The sequence below is a fragment of the Diplodia seriata genome, assembly GCF_021436955.1.
Source record: "Diplodia seriata strain FDS-637 chromosome Unknown scaffold_7, whole genome shotgun sequence".
In the NCBI taxonomy this organism is placed as follows: domain Eukaryota; kingdom Fungi; phylum Ascomycota; class Dothideomycetes; order Botryosphaeriales; family Botryosphaeriaceae; genus Diplodia; species Diplodia seriata.
The window spans coordinates 595,489-610,428 of NW_027117314.1; the positions used below are offsets into that span (position 1 = coordinate 595,489).

Here is a 14,940-nt window from a genome sequence, read left to right on the forward strand (position 1 = left end):
TCACAGGCTCTCTGCCAGAAGATGGACGGCTCCTCGCAAGGTGTCGTGCCGCGTTCTTGCTTGTCTAAGCAGTCCCTCAAGCCTCGTCCCGGCCCTCAAGGTCCTCGCTCTCGTGCCGGCTCTAACGCTAGTTCCATCGCCCCTCCCGCTCTTGGCCAGCCTCGTCCTCTTTCTCCTGCCACCGGTCGCAACTCTCCTGGTCCCCAGAGTCTTCCGCCTCAAGGTCCCCCGCCGCAGGGCCCTCTGCCGCAGGGCCCTCCTCGCCCGCGCGCTGGAAGCAATGCGTCCTTCGCCGGCCAGCCCCGTCCGATGTCGCCCGCTGGTGGTCGCAACTCCCCAGGTCCTCGTGCCATGTCGCCCATGAACCCCACCGGCGATCGTCAGAGGTCTCAGAGCAACGCTTCTTTCTCTGCTCCTCGTCCTCAGTTCGCCCAGGATGCCCAGCGTCCTCGCTCTAGCTCCACCGGTGCGGCCGGCCGCGGAAACGCCCCTGTTCCGAGCCCTCTCGCCCCGGCTGCGGAAGCTGTTGCTCCCGCTGCCGATGCTCCTGCCAACGGAGACGTGCCTCATCGCAAGCCGGTCCCCGGACAAGCCATGTGATTGGCGAAGAACAACACTCTAGCGATACCGTGATTTGAACTCACCCGATGCTAGGCATTTTAGATGGGTGGTGGGGGTTGTACGCTTTCTTACGATGGTCACGGAGTCTGAGTTCATTACTGCTTTTGACGTTTGCGCGCAATGCTGGGCTGCGGAATCAGCTGCCTCCTCGCTTGGTGCTGCCTGTACAGCATCGCCGCCCACTTCAGCCTCCTCTTACGATTGCTATTTCCTTTATGCCTTATATTCGATATCTGGTCCGACGACGAACGAACGACGCGGCTTACGCATGGCGGTTTTAATGTCTTCGGCAGCAATAGCCTCATATCGACCCAAGCTTGACCTGAAACACGCGATGACTTGGGTCGATGGCTGGCTGTAGTTCGAGGTCATGCGTTTCTCGCCTTCGACGATCGGACCCTTTTGCTCTTCTATTCCCCTTTGTGTCTATACCCCGGCACACAAACCTCATCACTGGGAATGCCAACACCAACCACCAGTTGATGGAAGAGGAGAAGAGAAGCCACACGACGGACAATCTCCCAACGATCTTCTCCTCACAGCACAAGATAAATAAGTGTATAATGTGTTTGCGGCACGAATGCGGCAGCGGGCATTCGCAGGGTCACCTGAGCACTCGTTTGGAGTTTTCTTGCTTTCTATTTGCTAATTTCTTTCTTTCTGATCCTCGAGGTCTGCAATATCCAACTCAGACTCTATGCGATCGACCCACTCTTTTCTTTTCATGCACCTACTTCATCACGAATGTCTCGACAAAGACTCGAGACTCAGACAATCTCAGCGGTTGTCATCAATCAATCTCGACACAAGACAAGATTTTGTCTATCTCTGGTTTTCATCTCTTCCCGAGTCCCTGCACTGGGTTTCAGGCGAGCTGAACATCGAGGAATTTTTTTTCTTTTTCTTCTTTCCAAGGGAGAACTCGGGGGGAGCGTTGGTGGTGGTAATAAGTTTTGGGGGGCCGGCCAAGATAATTTTTATTCCCCTGCAGCTTCATTCCCGGTGGTGGTTTTCCATCACCACCACCATGTCTTGCCCCTCTCACAAGCAAGCGAGCGAGCGAAACTTGACGGATTTCAAAAGCGAAGTGGGAGGTTAGCGATTCTTGCGCATCTGCTGCAGAATTCTTCTTTTATTTTTGATTTGCGATCTGATCGGATTCCCCCCCTGCCTGCTTTTTGTGTTTTCGTCGACTCCTATTTTTGCATAGAAAGCCTCCTGCTTCCCACCAGCTCTCTTTCCTTGGTATATATCCGGCACGGCCCGTGGCTTCTCTGCGGCTTGTCGGAGATGAAAGGGAGAACAACAAAATCCAAGCACGGGTGTTATTTTCTTGCATACCATTTGTCGTGATGATTATGACGGTGCTTCAAGTGATTGGTTCTGGTGGTAGTGATGCTCGTGACCATGGATGTATATAGGTGTTGGACGCACAATATTGTGGGATCATCACAGGTGCATAAATGATAGACATTATGATGCGCAGCACATCTCTCCCTTCATCCCGTCCTCTGACAACATTCTCTCTCCACCGACAACAATGCTTATTCCAACCAAGCCGGTCCATGGGACTCGACGGGCCCTTACCGGCCACTAAGTTTTATACCACCAAACACCATCACCACCAACCAAGCTTTTGCAGCTCTCGAACGTCTAGCAAACGTTTTCACCACTACTGATCATGAGCATTGCAAGCACATCTGTCTTACATAATCAGGTGAGGTGGCCGAGTTGGTTATGGCGCCAGGTTAAGGTGTACTCTTAGCAACGATTCCTGGTGGGGCAACCCGCGCGAGTTCGAGTCTCGTCCTCATCATCATCTTTTTGCTCTGTCTTGGTCGCGTTTGGCTTGACTTTTCTTTTCTTTTTTTTTTCGCTCCAAGAATGTATGGGGTTGTTTGTGCACGGACGGGGCAGAGAGATATCCGGAGGTGGGCCGAGTAGCGAGAGGCGGACGGATGGTTGGTTGGTTGGCTGATTGGCGAGCGGTGGTGCTTTTTGGGTCTTCTTCCCTCTTTTGCTTCTGTTTCTCTCTCCCCCCTTTTTCCGTGGATTGGCTCCAGGATTGGTGTAGGGTGGATTTGTCTTCAACGGGGAAATACTGTGGCGCTTTTGCCGGGGAAGAGAGGGAGAAGATAAAACGAACGTGAATGAACCGCTGTACGCTAAGGTTCTATCTTCGATGGCCAGGGGTTCGAGATGGGTGGGCCGGAGCCTTGCGGGCAAGGCAACGCTGCCCAACTTTGCCCGGGGACCATTCTCGGAAGAGAAACAGGTTATGTCAAGTGGACAAAAGGTAATCTGCAACGTCAATCGGATCGATCGTGCAAACACTTCAATAAGCAGAGTGATGCATCCAAGTTATTTTCCCGGCCAGCGCTTCAATTTAGCATCTGATACCCACCGCGATCGGAGTAAGCGAGCGGAAATGATGACGCGTGAACAAGAGTCATGCAGGGAAAAACAGGGGGAAGGGATCGATGACCGGGAACAGGCGAGCGTTGTCGCGAATGGTAGCCAGGGATTCAATCAATGCGGGGCCGCGAAGCATCATTGGTCCGCATTGTACTGACGAAGTGACGCCATGACGGACCCTCCGCGTGAGTGAAGTCGATTTGGGGAGCCTTTCCCGCCGCTTAGCTCTGCAGGGTCTTGGAGGTGAGATGGTTTCAGGAGGGGCACGTCATGAGGGAGGGGTGGGGGGAATGGCAGCAGGGTCTCATCAATAATCAGGGTTCGCCGATGTGACAACGGTCAGCTGCAACGGCTGGCTCGGCGGTCCCGGAGAAGTCGTGCTGAGAAGTGTCGCTCCTCCGGCGTGGTTGGCTCGATCACATTGCAAACTCCCGGCCTGGAGCCCTGGCCCCGCCGCGCTCACGACGAAAACGCCGGTGTGTTGTCCCTGCAAGCTTGACATGCGGTTATGTAGGGTCCTGCTCTTCCGCGGAAAGATCAACCATCATGCAGGAAGACTATGCCCAGTAGGGCTAGCCACGCACTCCTACGTCACGGCCCCCAGCCTTGTGGACTCCACCACACCGATTTAATTAGTAGATACAGAAGCCCAAGACGGAAAACGGAAAGCGGTATGGCTCAAGTTCCAGTCCGGTGGCTGTGTGGAAACAAGTAAGAAGAATGAGGCGGTCGGCTGCTGAACTCCAAGACCATTTCCATGTTGACCCGGGTCCGCCGCCCGCACTTCAAAGCGTTGAGGAAACCCGATATCTCTCTGCTGCGGAGGAAGGGTTATGATATGAAACAAGAAAATCGCCAGTCCAGATCCTCGGGCTCATTGACAGCGATCGGCAGCCTCCCGTTCCATCTGGCGGAGCAGGGAAAGGGTCTCGCATCCGCGGCATTCGCTGCCAGAAACAGCGCTAACGTGGTCCTTGCGGCTTGCACAGTTACGGCCATCAGCTCCCGATGAGTTGGCATCGCCGCACGGCGTCGATGCAAAGCCATTTGGATGTGCCTTTCCACAGCACGCGTAGACGTAATGCGTGAACCAGCACATCAATATAGGACACCAAGGAGCAGTGAGGACGATGTGCGTTGATATTGAATTCCTGCAGATTCTGCCTACTTGAAAGGAAGAAGGAATCTCGATCTAGCTGCGGACACTGGGACGTTTCCTGTTGGGAAAGAGAGGGACGCGGGGTTCAAGCTTGGCCTGATGGTTGTGAGAAGCTGAGGGATCTGCATCGACGGGACATGCGTACTTTCTTGGACTTATCCGTTTGTTGCCTGGCTAGCAGCGTTCCTTGGGAAAGAAGCCCAGGCGGAGGCCGCTATGTTTTCCTTTAGTAGAAAGAGCATTCCGCGGCGCACTTATACTGAGAGACGATGGTGACGCATGGACTCTCGCAAATGAGCGCATAGGTGGAAAGCAATGCCTGTAGGCGCACTAGGGGCGGCCCGGGGTGCCACCACGGGCCAAATATCCGGCGACTGGCGCAAAATTTGCTGAAGTGTTGAGAATAATGCTTGGTACCTTGGATACGAGCTGGTGCTACATAATCTGTGACGTTGATGTGCATCGGTCTGGGGACTGCCGGAAGGAAGAGAGCCTCAGGTTCATCCAAGGCATGGAGAAGACTCCGATCAGCCTTACGGCGGCTATCACTGCCTCCCCATCGGCAGCCAGAAGAGTCCCCGGAGTCGATCCCGACCAATGACGCGCAATGATCAGAAGGCTGATGGAGGCGGCTGCAAAGAGCTAACGGCAGTGACATGCGTGCCAATCAGAAGGCTTGGCTAGAAACTTGGAAGGAAACGACGGATTTTCTGGATGTTCACCCGGCGCAGGGAACGGGGCGAGATGAACAGCGCTTGGCGGATCCAGGGGGCGGCGAGTCGTGTGCGGTTCATCCTGCTGGCGCCCCGGCACCCGGCGCCCGGCACACACGAGGCTGATCTGGTCTGAACATCTTGGGCCTATCGTGGTCGCCGGTCCATCGTATATAGCGGGCCGTCCGGGGTCTGAGGGCAACGAAATGCGGAACTGACAGATGGACAGATACAGACAGACGCTGATGGAAAATTTGCGCACGGCCAACATTGACTTTGTCACTGCGAAACAACCATCCCCTCAACTCTCTTCTCGTCGTCAATCCACACTGAGCAGCACAAGAGCAAGTGGGGACTCGCGTTGTGGGCGCGCAAGGCGACTGCGTGGGACGACATCAACACTCACCGCCTCACGTCCCCCCAAGCTTCTTGAATGGCCGCCCTACACATCATGAGCCAGGACCAGGAACATGCTTTCACTGACCTTGAGTCGGGCGGTGTTGCCTGCCGTGTCATGGGCGGACGCGTTCTGCTCTTTCCTAGCACAACTGGGCCCAAAGGAGACCCATGCACATGGCTAGACAGACTGGGAAAGAGCGAGGATGACAGCTTACCGCACAAGCCTGCTCCATGGCCTTTTGCCAGCATCATGCCCGGGCCACGCGCAGAAGCCGTTCTGGGCAGCCACGAGGGGAGGTCGACAGCATAGGTCGGAAAGAAGAGGACCATCCCTCCCAACACCTGCTTTTTTCACCCCCACTGTTCGTGCATCGACCTGCGGGCGACGCTGGCTGCAAAAATTAGAGATTGTGTCGCTGCATCTTGAGATTCGGGGGTCCGGCGAGGTCATAAACTGCCAGCTGCGGTTCCGTCGGGGAAAGGGCACCTCAGTCACGTGACCGTTGCCTTTCCCAGAATCCCTCGGTCCCAGGGCGGCGGCGCGGGGCAACGACTTTGCCTCCAGCCATCGCCATCAGCCCTACTGCACGCCTGTCCCACCACCACGTTCGAGATCGCGACTGCGCTCATGTCTGCCGACTTCTGGGCCGGCTACATCAGCGGTGCCGCCGGCATCATCATTGGCAATCCACTAGACCTCGTCAAGACGCGACTGCAAGCCGGCCCTGCAGCTGCAGCCACCCGCTCCAATGCCGCTCCCGCCGCAGACACCGTCAATTGGCGCAATGCTGGGAACTACGTTCGTGGTAAGTGCGCATCTTCACACCGCCAACTCTGCTTTTTCTTCGCCTCACCTACCTCGGGGCACTTGCATAAAAATCACTGCCAATGACATTCTCCCGATCGCATTCCTCGCCATGCAAGCACAGCGTGGTTTGGGGGTGACACAGCGCAAGCCACGCCGTTCAGCATGCACGCACCACCCTGCGGCTCGACAAGCTTAGGTAGCACTCGAGAGGCCTCAGGCACGAGCAGAGCACAAACTACAACACCAAGCAATCATCCTGAGGAATCATCGCAAGGACCAAAACCCGGTGCCCCCTTCATTTGAACAATGAAACCCAAAAATGCCCCAACCAAACCACGAACAACCCCATGAACCACCACCACCACCACCACCCAAGAAGGCAGACTGACTGACACTTACCCGCCGGTTTTGGTGTTGTGGTTGAATCGCAGGTGCCACGGCCCCCATCCTCGGCTACGGCGCCCTCAACGCCATCCTCTTCGTCTCCTACAACCGCACCCTCTCCCTCCTCGGCGAGCGCGACGACCCGTCCAAGCCGCACGGCAGCCTCGCCCGCGTCTTCTGGGCCGGCGCCGTCAGCGGCTTCGCCACCTTTGTCGTCTCCGCCCCCACCGAGCTGGTCAAGTGTCGCGCCCAGGTGTACGATTCCATGCCGCAAAGACGCGGTGGTGGTGCGAACGGCGGTGGCAGTGGCAGGGTCAGCTCGTGGGCGGTTGCGCGGGAGACGTGGAGGGCGGAGGGGCTGAAGGGGTTCTATCACGGGGGTGTGGTGACGGGGGTGAGGGACGCGGTTGGTTATGCGTTTTAGTGCGTGCAAGCTTTTTGATTTTTTTTCCCCACCCCTCCTTCCATCCATATTACCTTCCGGAAGCGGAGGGAGGGAGGGCCGAAGTATGTATGCATAGATGGGAAGAAGAAAGACTAACCCCTTCCCTCCGTTTGGAGAAACAGCTTCTGGTCCTACGAGCTCAGCAAGCGCCTCATCACCTCCCCGGACGAAGACACGCCGCGCCAAGCCGCCCTCAAGGTCCTCCTCTGCGGCGGCATCGCCGGCGTCGTGACGTGGGCCTCCATCTTCCCGCTGGGTGAGTAGTCTAGTCCAAACCCACCACCACCAACGAAGGAGACAGACAGACATACAGACAAAGCAAAAGAAGTGAAAAAAAAGCTGATTCGTCGTCCGACCAGACGTCATCAAAACCCGCGTCCAAACCCAACAAGCCTGGTCGGCCGCCGTCACGACACCGCCGCCGCCGCCGCACCGAAGCCCCGCAATTCCGCCGCCAGGCCAGCAATCGCCTCTCTTGCCCCGTGAGTCGTCGTCGACGGCGACGGGGAGGAGCGGGACGGTGGGGAGACGGATGGGGGCGTGGGAAGTCACCAAGCACGCGTACCGCACCGAGGGGCTTGCGCCATTCTTCCGAGGGCTGGGCATCTGCAGCGTGCGCGCCTTCGTTGTCAACGCCGTCCAGTGGGCCGTCTACGAGTGGGTGATGCAGCTGATGCGTGAGAGGGAGAAGAGGGAGGGTGGAGGGGTTGGGTTGGAATTCGCGGCGCATCAAGGCAGCAGTGTGGCTGCTTAGCATTTGGAGATATCTCAAAGCGGATGAGAGATAGAGGAAGCATGAAGACCCAACGGAGGGGAATTGGGAACAAGGAGAGAACAAAAAGTAACAGACTAGACACAATTCACGAGCTGTCAACGGCAACACAAAGTAGAACGCCTTTTTTGTTGTGATTAGCCTATGGGAAGGAGACGTTATCCGCAGTCTGAGTGGATGATACTACATGGAAACTTTTTTTTCGGTCGAAAATAGCCCGCACCAAGCAGATGGGTATGCTGCCTCTCAATTTCCACGGCCATAGTAGTCGTCTGAGCCTTCCTAAAGAAACCTTGATCGAAAAAGTCCTGATGATTTGCCCGACCGTGCTGGCTGAATGCACGCCCGCAATGAAACTGAAAAGCAACCCGTGACCCTAAGCGATAGTGCAAGTCGATACCGCTCACATGATCTGGTCCTGAGTGAGGCCCTGGGTCGCCTCCGTCTCCATGGCGTCCGTGGGGCCCTGCAGGTTGGTGTACTTGACGAAAGAAAGGCCAAGAGGACGACCGCCGTACTGGTAACCGGTGAACTTGGCTATGCTAGAGTCAGCGTCGTGTTATACGGTGGAAGCGTCTTGAATCTTACAGATGGCAGTCTCCGCGTTCTCAGCGGTGTCGAACTCAACCACGCCGGTGCCACGGGAACGGCCGTTAGGCTCGTACTGGATCTCTGCACGCTCGACCTTGCCGATGGTGGTGAAGAGTTCCACAAGATCTTCGTTGCTGGTCGACCAGGGCAGCTGGAACAGGTTAGTGACGAAGCGCCAGCATATGGAATTTGCCAACTTACGTTACGGACGTAGATGATGTTGCTGCGTTCGCCTCCAGAGGTAGCGTAATCAGTGAACGGGTTGGGAGGGCCAGCAGGAATGGCCTGGGCGAAGTCACCACCAGCACCGGCACCGGCACCAGGGCCCATGCCACCACCGTAGGGCGCACCGCCACCAAATCCGCCGCGGCCGCCATAGCCGAAACCGCCCCTGGCGCCGAATCCGCCACGACCGAAACCACCACGGCCACCAAATCCGCCACCAAAACCACCACGACCGTAGCCGGGCGGACCAGCGAAACGGTCCTCCTTCACCTCCAAAGTGCGGCCCTGCCAGTCGTATCCGTTGAATTGGCTGATTGCATTGCGAGCATCGTCGGGCGTCTCGAAAACGACAATACCGGAGCCCTTCATACGGCCGTCGGGGGTCTGATGGACGTCGGCGCGGAGAACGGAACCTGTGTGAGCTGTCATTGCAGATGAGCGATAGCTCTTTGAACGAGGGCCCAATGGCAGTATGATCAGTGTACTCACCGGCCTGGCGGAACAAGTCCTTCAGATCCTGCCAGCCAACGTTGTACGGGAGCTAGTGACATGAGTCAACGAAACCGATTCCTTGCGTACAGTTAGCAGAAAGCAAAGGTGGGGATAACATACGTTGGAGACGTAGAGCTGGCGTCCACCGCCTCCATAGCCGCCGCCGCCACCACCACCACCTCCGGCACCACCTCCGTAAGCGTCAAAGCCGCCGCGGCCTCCGCCCATGGCTCCATAGCCTCCACGGCCGATGGAAGGGGGCGCGGTGAACCGAGGCTCAGCCTCACGGTCCTTTTTGTTTTGGGTACTCTATTAGCGTTATACCGTTCTTTTGCATTGGAAATGGGAGAAGTGGGATGTTGGCACACGCTTACCTCGCGCACGTAAACGAGGCGTCCCATGAGGTTCTGGTTCGAAAGGGTCTGAACAGCCTGCTGGGCCTGCTCCCTGGTGGCGTATTCCACAATCCTGGGTGGATTAGCGCATGTCCGGCAGGCGGCGGTGGTGTCGCTGTGTCGCTTACCCGCATCCCTACATCAACCCGAGGACACCGTCCCATCCGTCAATCCAATGTTCCAAAATAACCAGAGAAAACCAGAAAGACCAGCCATAGTCAGCCCACCTTCGACATTCCATTGGGAAGTAAAAGCACATCGGCGAACAGGACCTCTCCGGCTGTGGTGGTGATGAGCGTTAGCGATGCGATGCACGAGGCTGGGGCGGGGCGACGGCGCGCTTACCCTGTCTCATGAAGTCCTTGAGGTGATGCCACTTGACATCGTACGACAGATTACCGACGTAGACACGACGGTCCTGTTGGGAAGACTCGCGCAGAGATGCCATCATCTGTTCCTTTGCTACTGCCTTTTCCTCAGCGCTGCGAACCGGCGGCGCACCACGCGAAGCAGCGTATGAACCTGAATATCCACCAGCTGCGGAGGCAGCACCAGTCATAGGCGAGCGCGAGCGGCGATCGCTTCGGCGATAGTCGTCACGGCTGCGCGAGCGACTGCGCGGGGAGTAGGAGCGTCGGCTGCGGCGCGGGCTACGCGATCGGCGGCGCGGCGAGCGGGACCTTTCGCGCTGGTGGTTGGGGTAAGCGTCAGTAGCTGCGGCGTCCATGGTGCAAGCGAGGCTTGTGTGGCGCTTGATGTGGGTGCGATAGGCCGCCCGATGTGATCGGTTGTGTGCGCTTGATGGGGGTGCGGGTGTCGTGGGTGAGGCAGGAAGCTGCAGGGCAGGTCGCTCGCGCGCAACGGTCGGCTAGGGGAAGTTCCGTCGCTCAACCGCGCGCGCCGTGGGCCGTGAGGGCGAAGAGGCCACAGCCAATTCCAACGACAACGCACCCACGGCGCCGTCGCCGGTGTTGAGCCTGCCTGCGGCGGGTGCAACGGGGCAAGGTGGCCTCGGGCGCGGACGGTGTACCTTGATGGAGGGGGGACGGGAGGGCAGGCAGAGAGCAGTGGGGAGCACGACTTACCGTGGCAGGGCGGTAGGAATCGGAGGTGTCTGTTCGGAGCGCCGTGAGCGTCTGTCTCGCGGCGAGGCTTCGTGTGAAGAATTGGGAGTCTGCGGCGAGAAGGGAGACCGCGGGGGTTGAAAAGGCGCGCAGGCACAGGCAGGCTAACGAGACTTACCCATAATAGCGCTGGATGGATAAGGGCAATTGAATGGGAGCTGCAGCTGGGGGCAGGTATGACAGGGATATCAGGATAGATTTGGCAAAGCAGCGGCCAGTCGGATCGGACGTTCGACGTCAAGTGCGATCGAGCGGGCAGAGAGCAGCAGCTGAGCGTGCGGCAGGCGGGTCTCGGGAGCGCGTGGGCACGCGTTTGCCTGCTTTTGCCTTGCAGTCACGGTCGAGGCTTGCTCTATCGCGCCTGCCAATGGGGCGGAGCGTGCAGCAGCGACTCACGCAGAAAGCGACCGAAGCGGGCAAGAGCGCGTTGCGAGTACGGCGCCCGGGGATGTGGTCGAGGCTTGTCGCTGGGTTTTGCCGTGGGTACGCGATTTTGTACCTTGAAGGACGAGGACCGAAGTTGTCAGATGCTGCCGGTGCGGAGACGGCGACGACGCGACGTTGTCTCAGCCGCCGCGCGCGGGCCCTCCAGCGCTGCGCAGCCTGCCAATCTGCCCGCCCGCGCTGCGCCTGCTGCTGCTTCACATTGAACCTCAGGAACCGACGGTGGGCTCGCTGGGTTCCCGTTCCCGCTGCCCCCGCCTGCTGCTGGCTAATGCGCGCAACACCTGATAAGCAGAGCGATCGAGGCGGAGCTGACGGTACAGCACCCCAGCCGGCTGGGCGGCCGTCGCACACTGTACAGACGCAGTCGGCGGCAGCCAATCCCGTCATCACACCGTCAACAGCCTCCTCCGCAGCGCAGCCGACGCCGCCAATACATGCCCGGACAAGGGCGGGCGACGACCTATCTGGAGCTCCGTCCAGCGCGCGCGCCTGGAGCCGTGAATCCTCGCGGCCGCGCAGACTCCTATGCCGCATCCGTCCAAGGGACTGCTCGCATCCTTGCCGCGGGCGTGCGCCAGTACCCGTCGTCGCCGCAGCGGGTTGTGCGGCAATGCACGAACTCCACCCACCCTCTTGGCTGTGCGTATCATGAGCATCGTGGCCGCCTGGATGGCACAATCGAGCAGCTCGTGTCAGCGGGGGCGCCGCCTCGAGCTTCGCACCGCACGGCCACCAGCACCGCTCAAGCTCTCGAGCGGGCCTCGCTCCCGGATCCCCGCCGATCTGTCGCGCCTGCTGCCACCATCGTTGCCTGCGAGGCACCGCCCCCGGACGGGAGTTTGTGCGTTGCGCAAGCGATCACATGCGGAGGGCCTTTTATGCACGCCGTGAAGAAACAGAAACGCGGGGAATAGGTACGGTCTGGCCCAGGACGACAAGCTGGCATGCCATCATTGCACAACCCGCGGGACGACCTGCATTGCATGATATCAGCTTAACGCGCGCCGCATGACTCGCTTATGCCCGCCGCCCGCTGCCCCCAACGCCGCTCATTCTTACATCAAAGTCCACCACGACCATCTCCTCCGCTGCTGCTATGAGCTCACACACTGCACACGCTGCGCGGTTCCGCATCGATTGATCGGCTTGCTACGTCTTGCTGCCGGGGCACGCCATGCGACAGCTCGACAATTGGAAACGGCTTGCTCGGGCGCTGGCGGCGCAGGAAACTCGGCTGGGGTCGAGAACAGCTGCGACTGCGGAGGCGGCCCAGATGGCGGAGGACGCTCCAGACAGCATCGGCCGAGTCGCTGGGCGGGAGCTAAAAGACTTGGGGCACGTCAGAGCTTATTCTTCCTGCGCCGGTCGTCGACTCTTTATTATCTGGGCTGCAATCCAAAACTCGGCGAAAGAGGCTTGGCACGGAGTACGCTCGGAGCGTTGCCACTAGGACGTCCTGCATCGGATCATTCCTCTTTGCGCAGGCCCCTACAGACAGCAAAATGTCTCAAGATCAGGGTTCTAAGATTTGTGGCTGCGTCAATTGTTATCATGCTCCCCGAGAGAAAACCGGCAGCCGTAGGGCTGTCCGAGCGAAGGCGCTCTCTCTGACCGCATATAAACAACCCTGACCGCTCCTGGGTTCTGCGAAATCAGCACAGATATTTCCAATCAGACTCCCCTAAGACGTCTCGGAATCATGACAGATACCGAAAGCAACCACAAGCGTGACTCGAGCTCGGATAGCTCGAGCACCAAGATGGATGAGACCCATGCCCAGGACTTCGCCCAAACGGGCTTCCAGCCCATCGCCATCAGTCACACCAGGACTACATCACATCCCACCGGCGAGGACCTTGTCAACCTTCCCTCCCGCACCCTGAGTCGCGATGCCAACCTGGAAGAATACACCCAGGAGACCAGTGAAGGACACATTCTCAAGAGCGTCAAGTCCAACAAGACGGGCAAGTTCGAGCGTTATGAACTTGTCACGTGGAGGATCGATGACCCTGAGAACCCCAAGAACTGGAGCAAGGGGTACAAGTGGTGGTGCACCATGTGTGTTGCCTTGACCTGTTTCGTCGTTGCCTTGAACAGTTCGGTCATCACCGCCGATATTGAGGGCCCGGCACAGGAGTTCGGTGCCTCAAGAGAAGTCTCCCTCCTGGCCATCACCCTCTTCGTCGTTGGCTTCGGTATTGGTAAGCAGCTTTCTCTCCCAGCGAACGATTGCAGCGTGCTGACGGTTGACTGTTTCAGGGCCCATGGCTTTCGCTCCCCTGAGCGAGGTCGTTGGTAGGAAGCCAATCTACGCCTCCACTCTGCTCGTTGCCTTCCTCTTCATTTTGCCTGGCGCTCTCTCGAAAAACATGGCAACTCTCCTTGTTGGCCGTGCCATCGACGGTATCGCCTTCAGCGCCCCCATGACCTTGGTCGGCGGTACACTTGCGGATCTTTGGAAGAACGAGGAGAGAGGTGTTCCGATGGCAGCCTTCAGTGCAGCACCGTATGTTGCATCATCCATATCATGAAGTTGACAAGCTGACTCTTATTGCAGATTCGTCGGCCCTGCAATTGGTCCCTTGATTGGCGGGTTCCTTGCGGACAATCTCGGCTGGAGATGGCTATATTGGATTCAGTTGATCCTCTCCGGCGCGGCCTGGATCCTCATCACATTCACTGTGCCCGAAACCTACACGCCCAGCCTGCTTGCCAAGCGCGCCGCGAAGATGAGGAAGGAGACTGGCGATGACAAATACGTCACTGAAGAGGATCTAGACAAGCGCTCGTTCGCCGAACGCATGTCCATCTTCTTGCTGCGCCCATTCCAGCTCTTGTTCCTCGAGCCCATCGTGTTCTTCATCTCCCTCTACATGAGTGTCTTGTACGGATTGCTGTACATGTTCTTCGTTGCGTAAGTCATCACCATTCATAACAGAATAAGCCACAGCCACTAACCCTTCCGCAGATACCCAATCGTCTTCCAAGAGGGCAAGGGTTACAGCGCATCGACTACCGGCCTCATGTTCATTCCTCTTGCCATTGGCGTCATTGCTAGCGCCGTGTGCTCTCCGTGGGTCAACAAGCACTACCTCTATCTCTCCGCCAAGCACAACGGAAAGCCTCCGGCTGAAGCCCGCTTGTGGCCGATGATGTGCTCTTGTTGGTTTATTCCGATTGGACTGTTCATCTTCGCCTGGACGTCGTACCCCCGCGTCAGTTGGTGGGGCCCCGCAATGGGCGGCTTTCCCGTTGGCTTCGGTTTCATTTTCCTGTACAACGCCGCCAACAACTACCTCGTCGACTCCTACCAGCACCAGGCCGCCTCTGCGCTGGCCGCCAAGACATTCATCCGGTCATTCTGGGGTGCGGCTGTCGTGCTGTTCACGGAGCAGATGTACCACCGCTTGGGATACCAGTGGGCGTCGACGCTCCTGGCGTTTCTCGGTCTCGCCTGCTGCGCCATTCCCTTCGTTTTCTATTTCAAGGGCGCTGCCATTCGTCGCCACTCGAAGTTTGCGTACAGCGGAGACGATGCGGAGAACCAGAACGAGAAGGGCACTCCCGTTGTCGACCATGCCCACTAAACGGTTTCCCATGGGCTGGACTTCCCAACAACCATTGAGTTCTCGGCTGATGCTCCTCGTTCCCTTCAATTATTTGAAGCGATATCGGTTTCGGAAGGAGCCGCAAAACTCGACCTCGTTTTTCCTTCGCTGTAAGAAGACGATGATCCGAATTGTGACAAAAATAGAAGCTAGACATAGACCACTAGATGGCGGGACCTTTGGACAAGATTTGCATTGGCGCTGGCTGTCGAAAGATTGAGATATCAAAAGGGGGCGTTTTTTTTCTTTCTCGGGTTGATCATATTTCATGTATTTAATGATGGGTTTAAGATACCAGGCAGTGGCCGCTGAGACGACGGGATAGGAGATATGCTGTATTAG

At 57.8% G+C, this 14,940-nt stretch overlaps 2 protein-coding genes and 1 non-coding gene across 3 annotated transcripts; 2 read left to right on the forward strand and 1 right to left on the reverse strand.

Moving 5' to 3' along the window:
* Nucleotides 1-2,337: 2,337 nt before the first annotated feature.
* Nucleotides 2,338-2,437, forward strand: SLS55_006949. Its single transcript has one exon. It is a non-coding gene; the product is annotated as a tRNA-Leu (tRNA).
* A 5,682-nt stretch (nucleotides 2,438-8,119) lies between these two features.
* On the reverse strand, nucleotides 8,120-9,978 carry GBP2 (g-strand binding protein; the record flags this gene model as incomplete). The annotated part of the gene is made up of 9 exons (XM_066778378.1): nucleotides 8,120-8,253; nucleotides 8,305-8,458; nucleotides 8,509-8,945; nucleotides 9,022-9,073; nucleotides 9,145-9,333; nucleotides 9,399-9,492; nucleotides 9,548-9,555; nucleotides 9,647-9,699; nucleotides 9,765-9,978. The coding sequence occupies 9 exons, from the start codon at nucleotides 9,976-9,978 to the stop codon at nucleotides 8,120-8,122; spliced, it is 1,335 nt and encodes a 444-aa protein (XP_066630815.1).
* A 2,711-nt stretch (nucleotides 9,979-12,689) lies between these two features.
* On the forward strand, nucleotides 12,690-14,577 carry NAG4 (Synaptic vesicle transporter SVOP; the record flags this gene model as incomplete). Its single annotated transcript, XM_066778379.1, has 4 exons — nucleotides 12,690-13,191; nucleotides 13,250-13,496; nucleotides 13,548-13,904; nucleotides 13,959-14,577. 4 exons carry the CDS (start codon nucleotides 12,690-12,692, stop codon nucleotides 14,575-14,577), a joined length of 1,725 nt encoding a protein of 574 aa, XP_066630816.1.
* Between the last annotated feature and the right edge of the window lie 363 nt (nucleotides 14,578-14,940).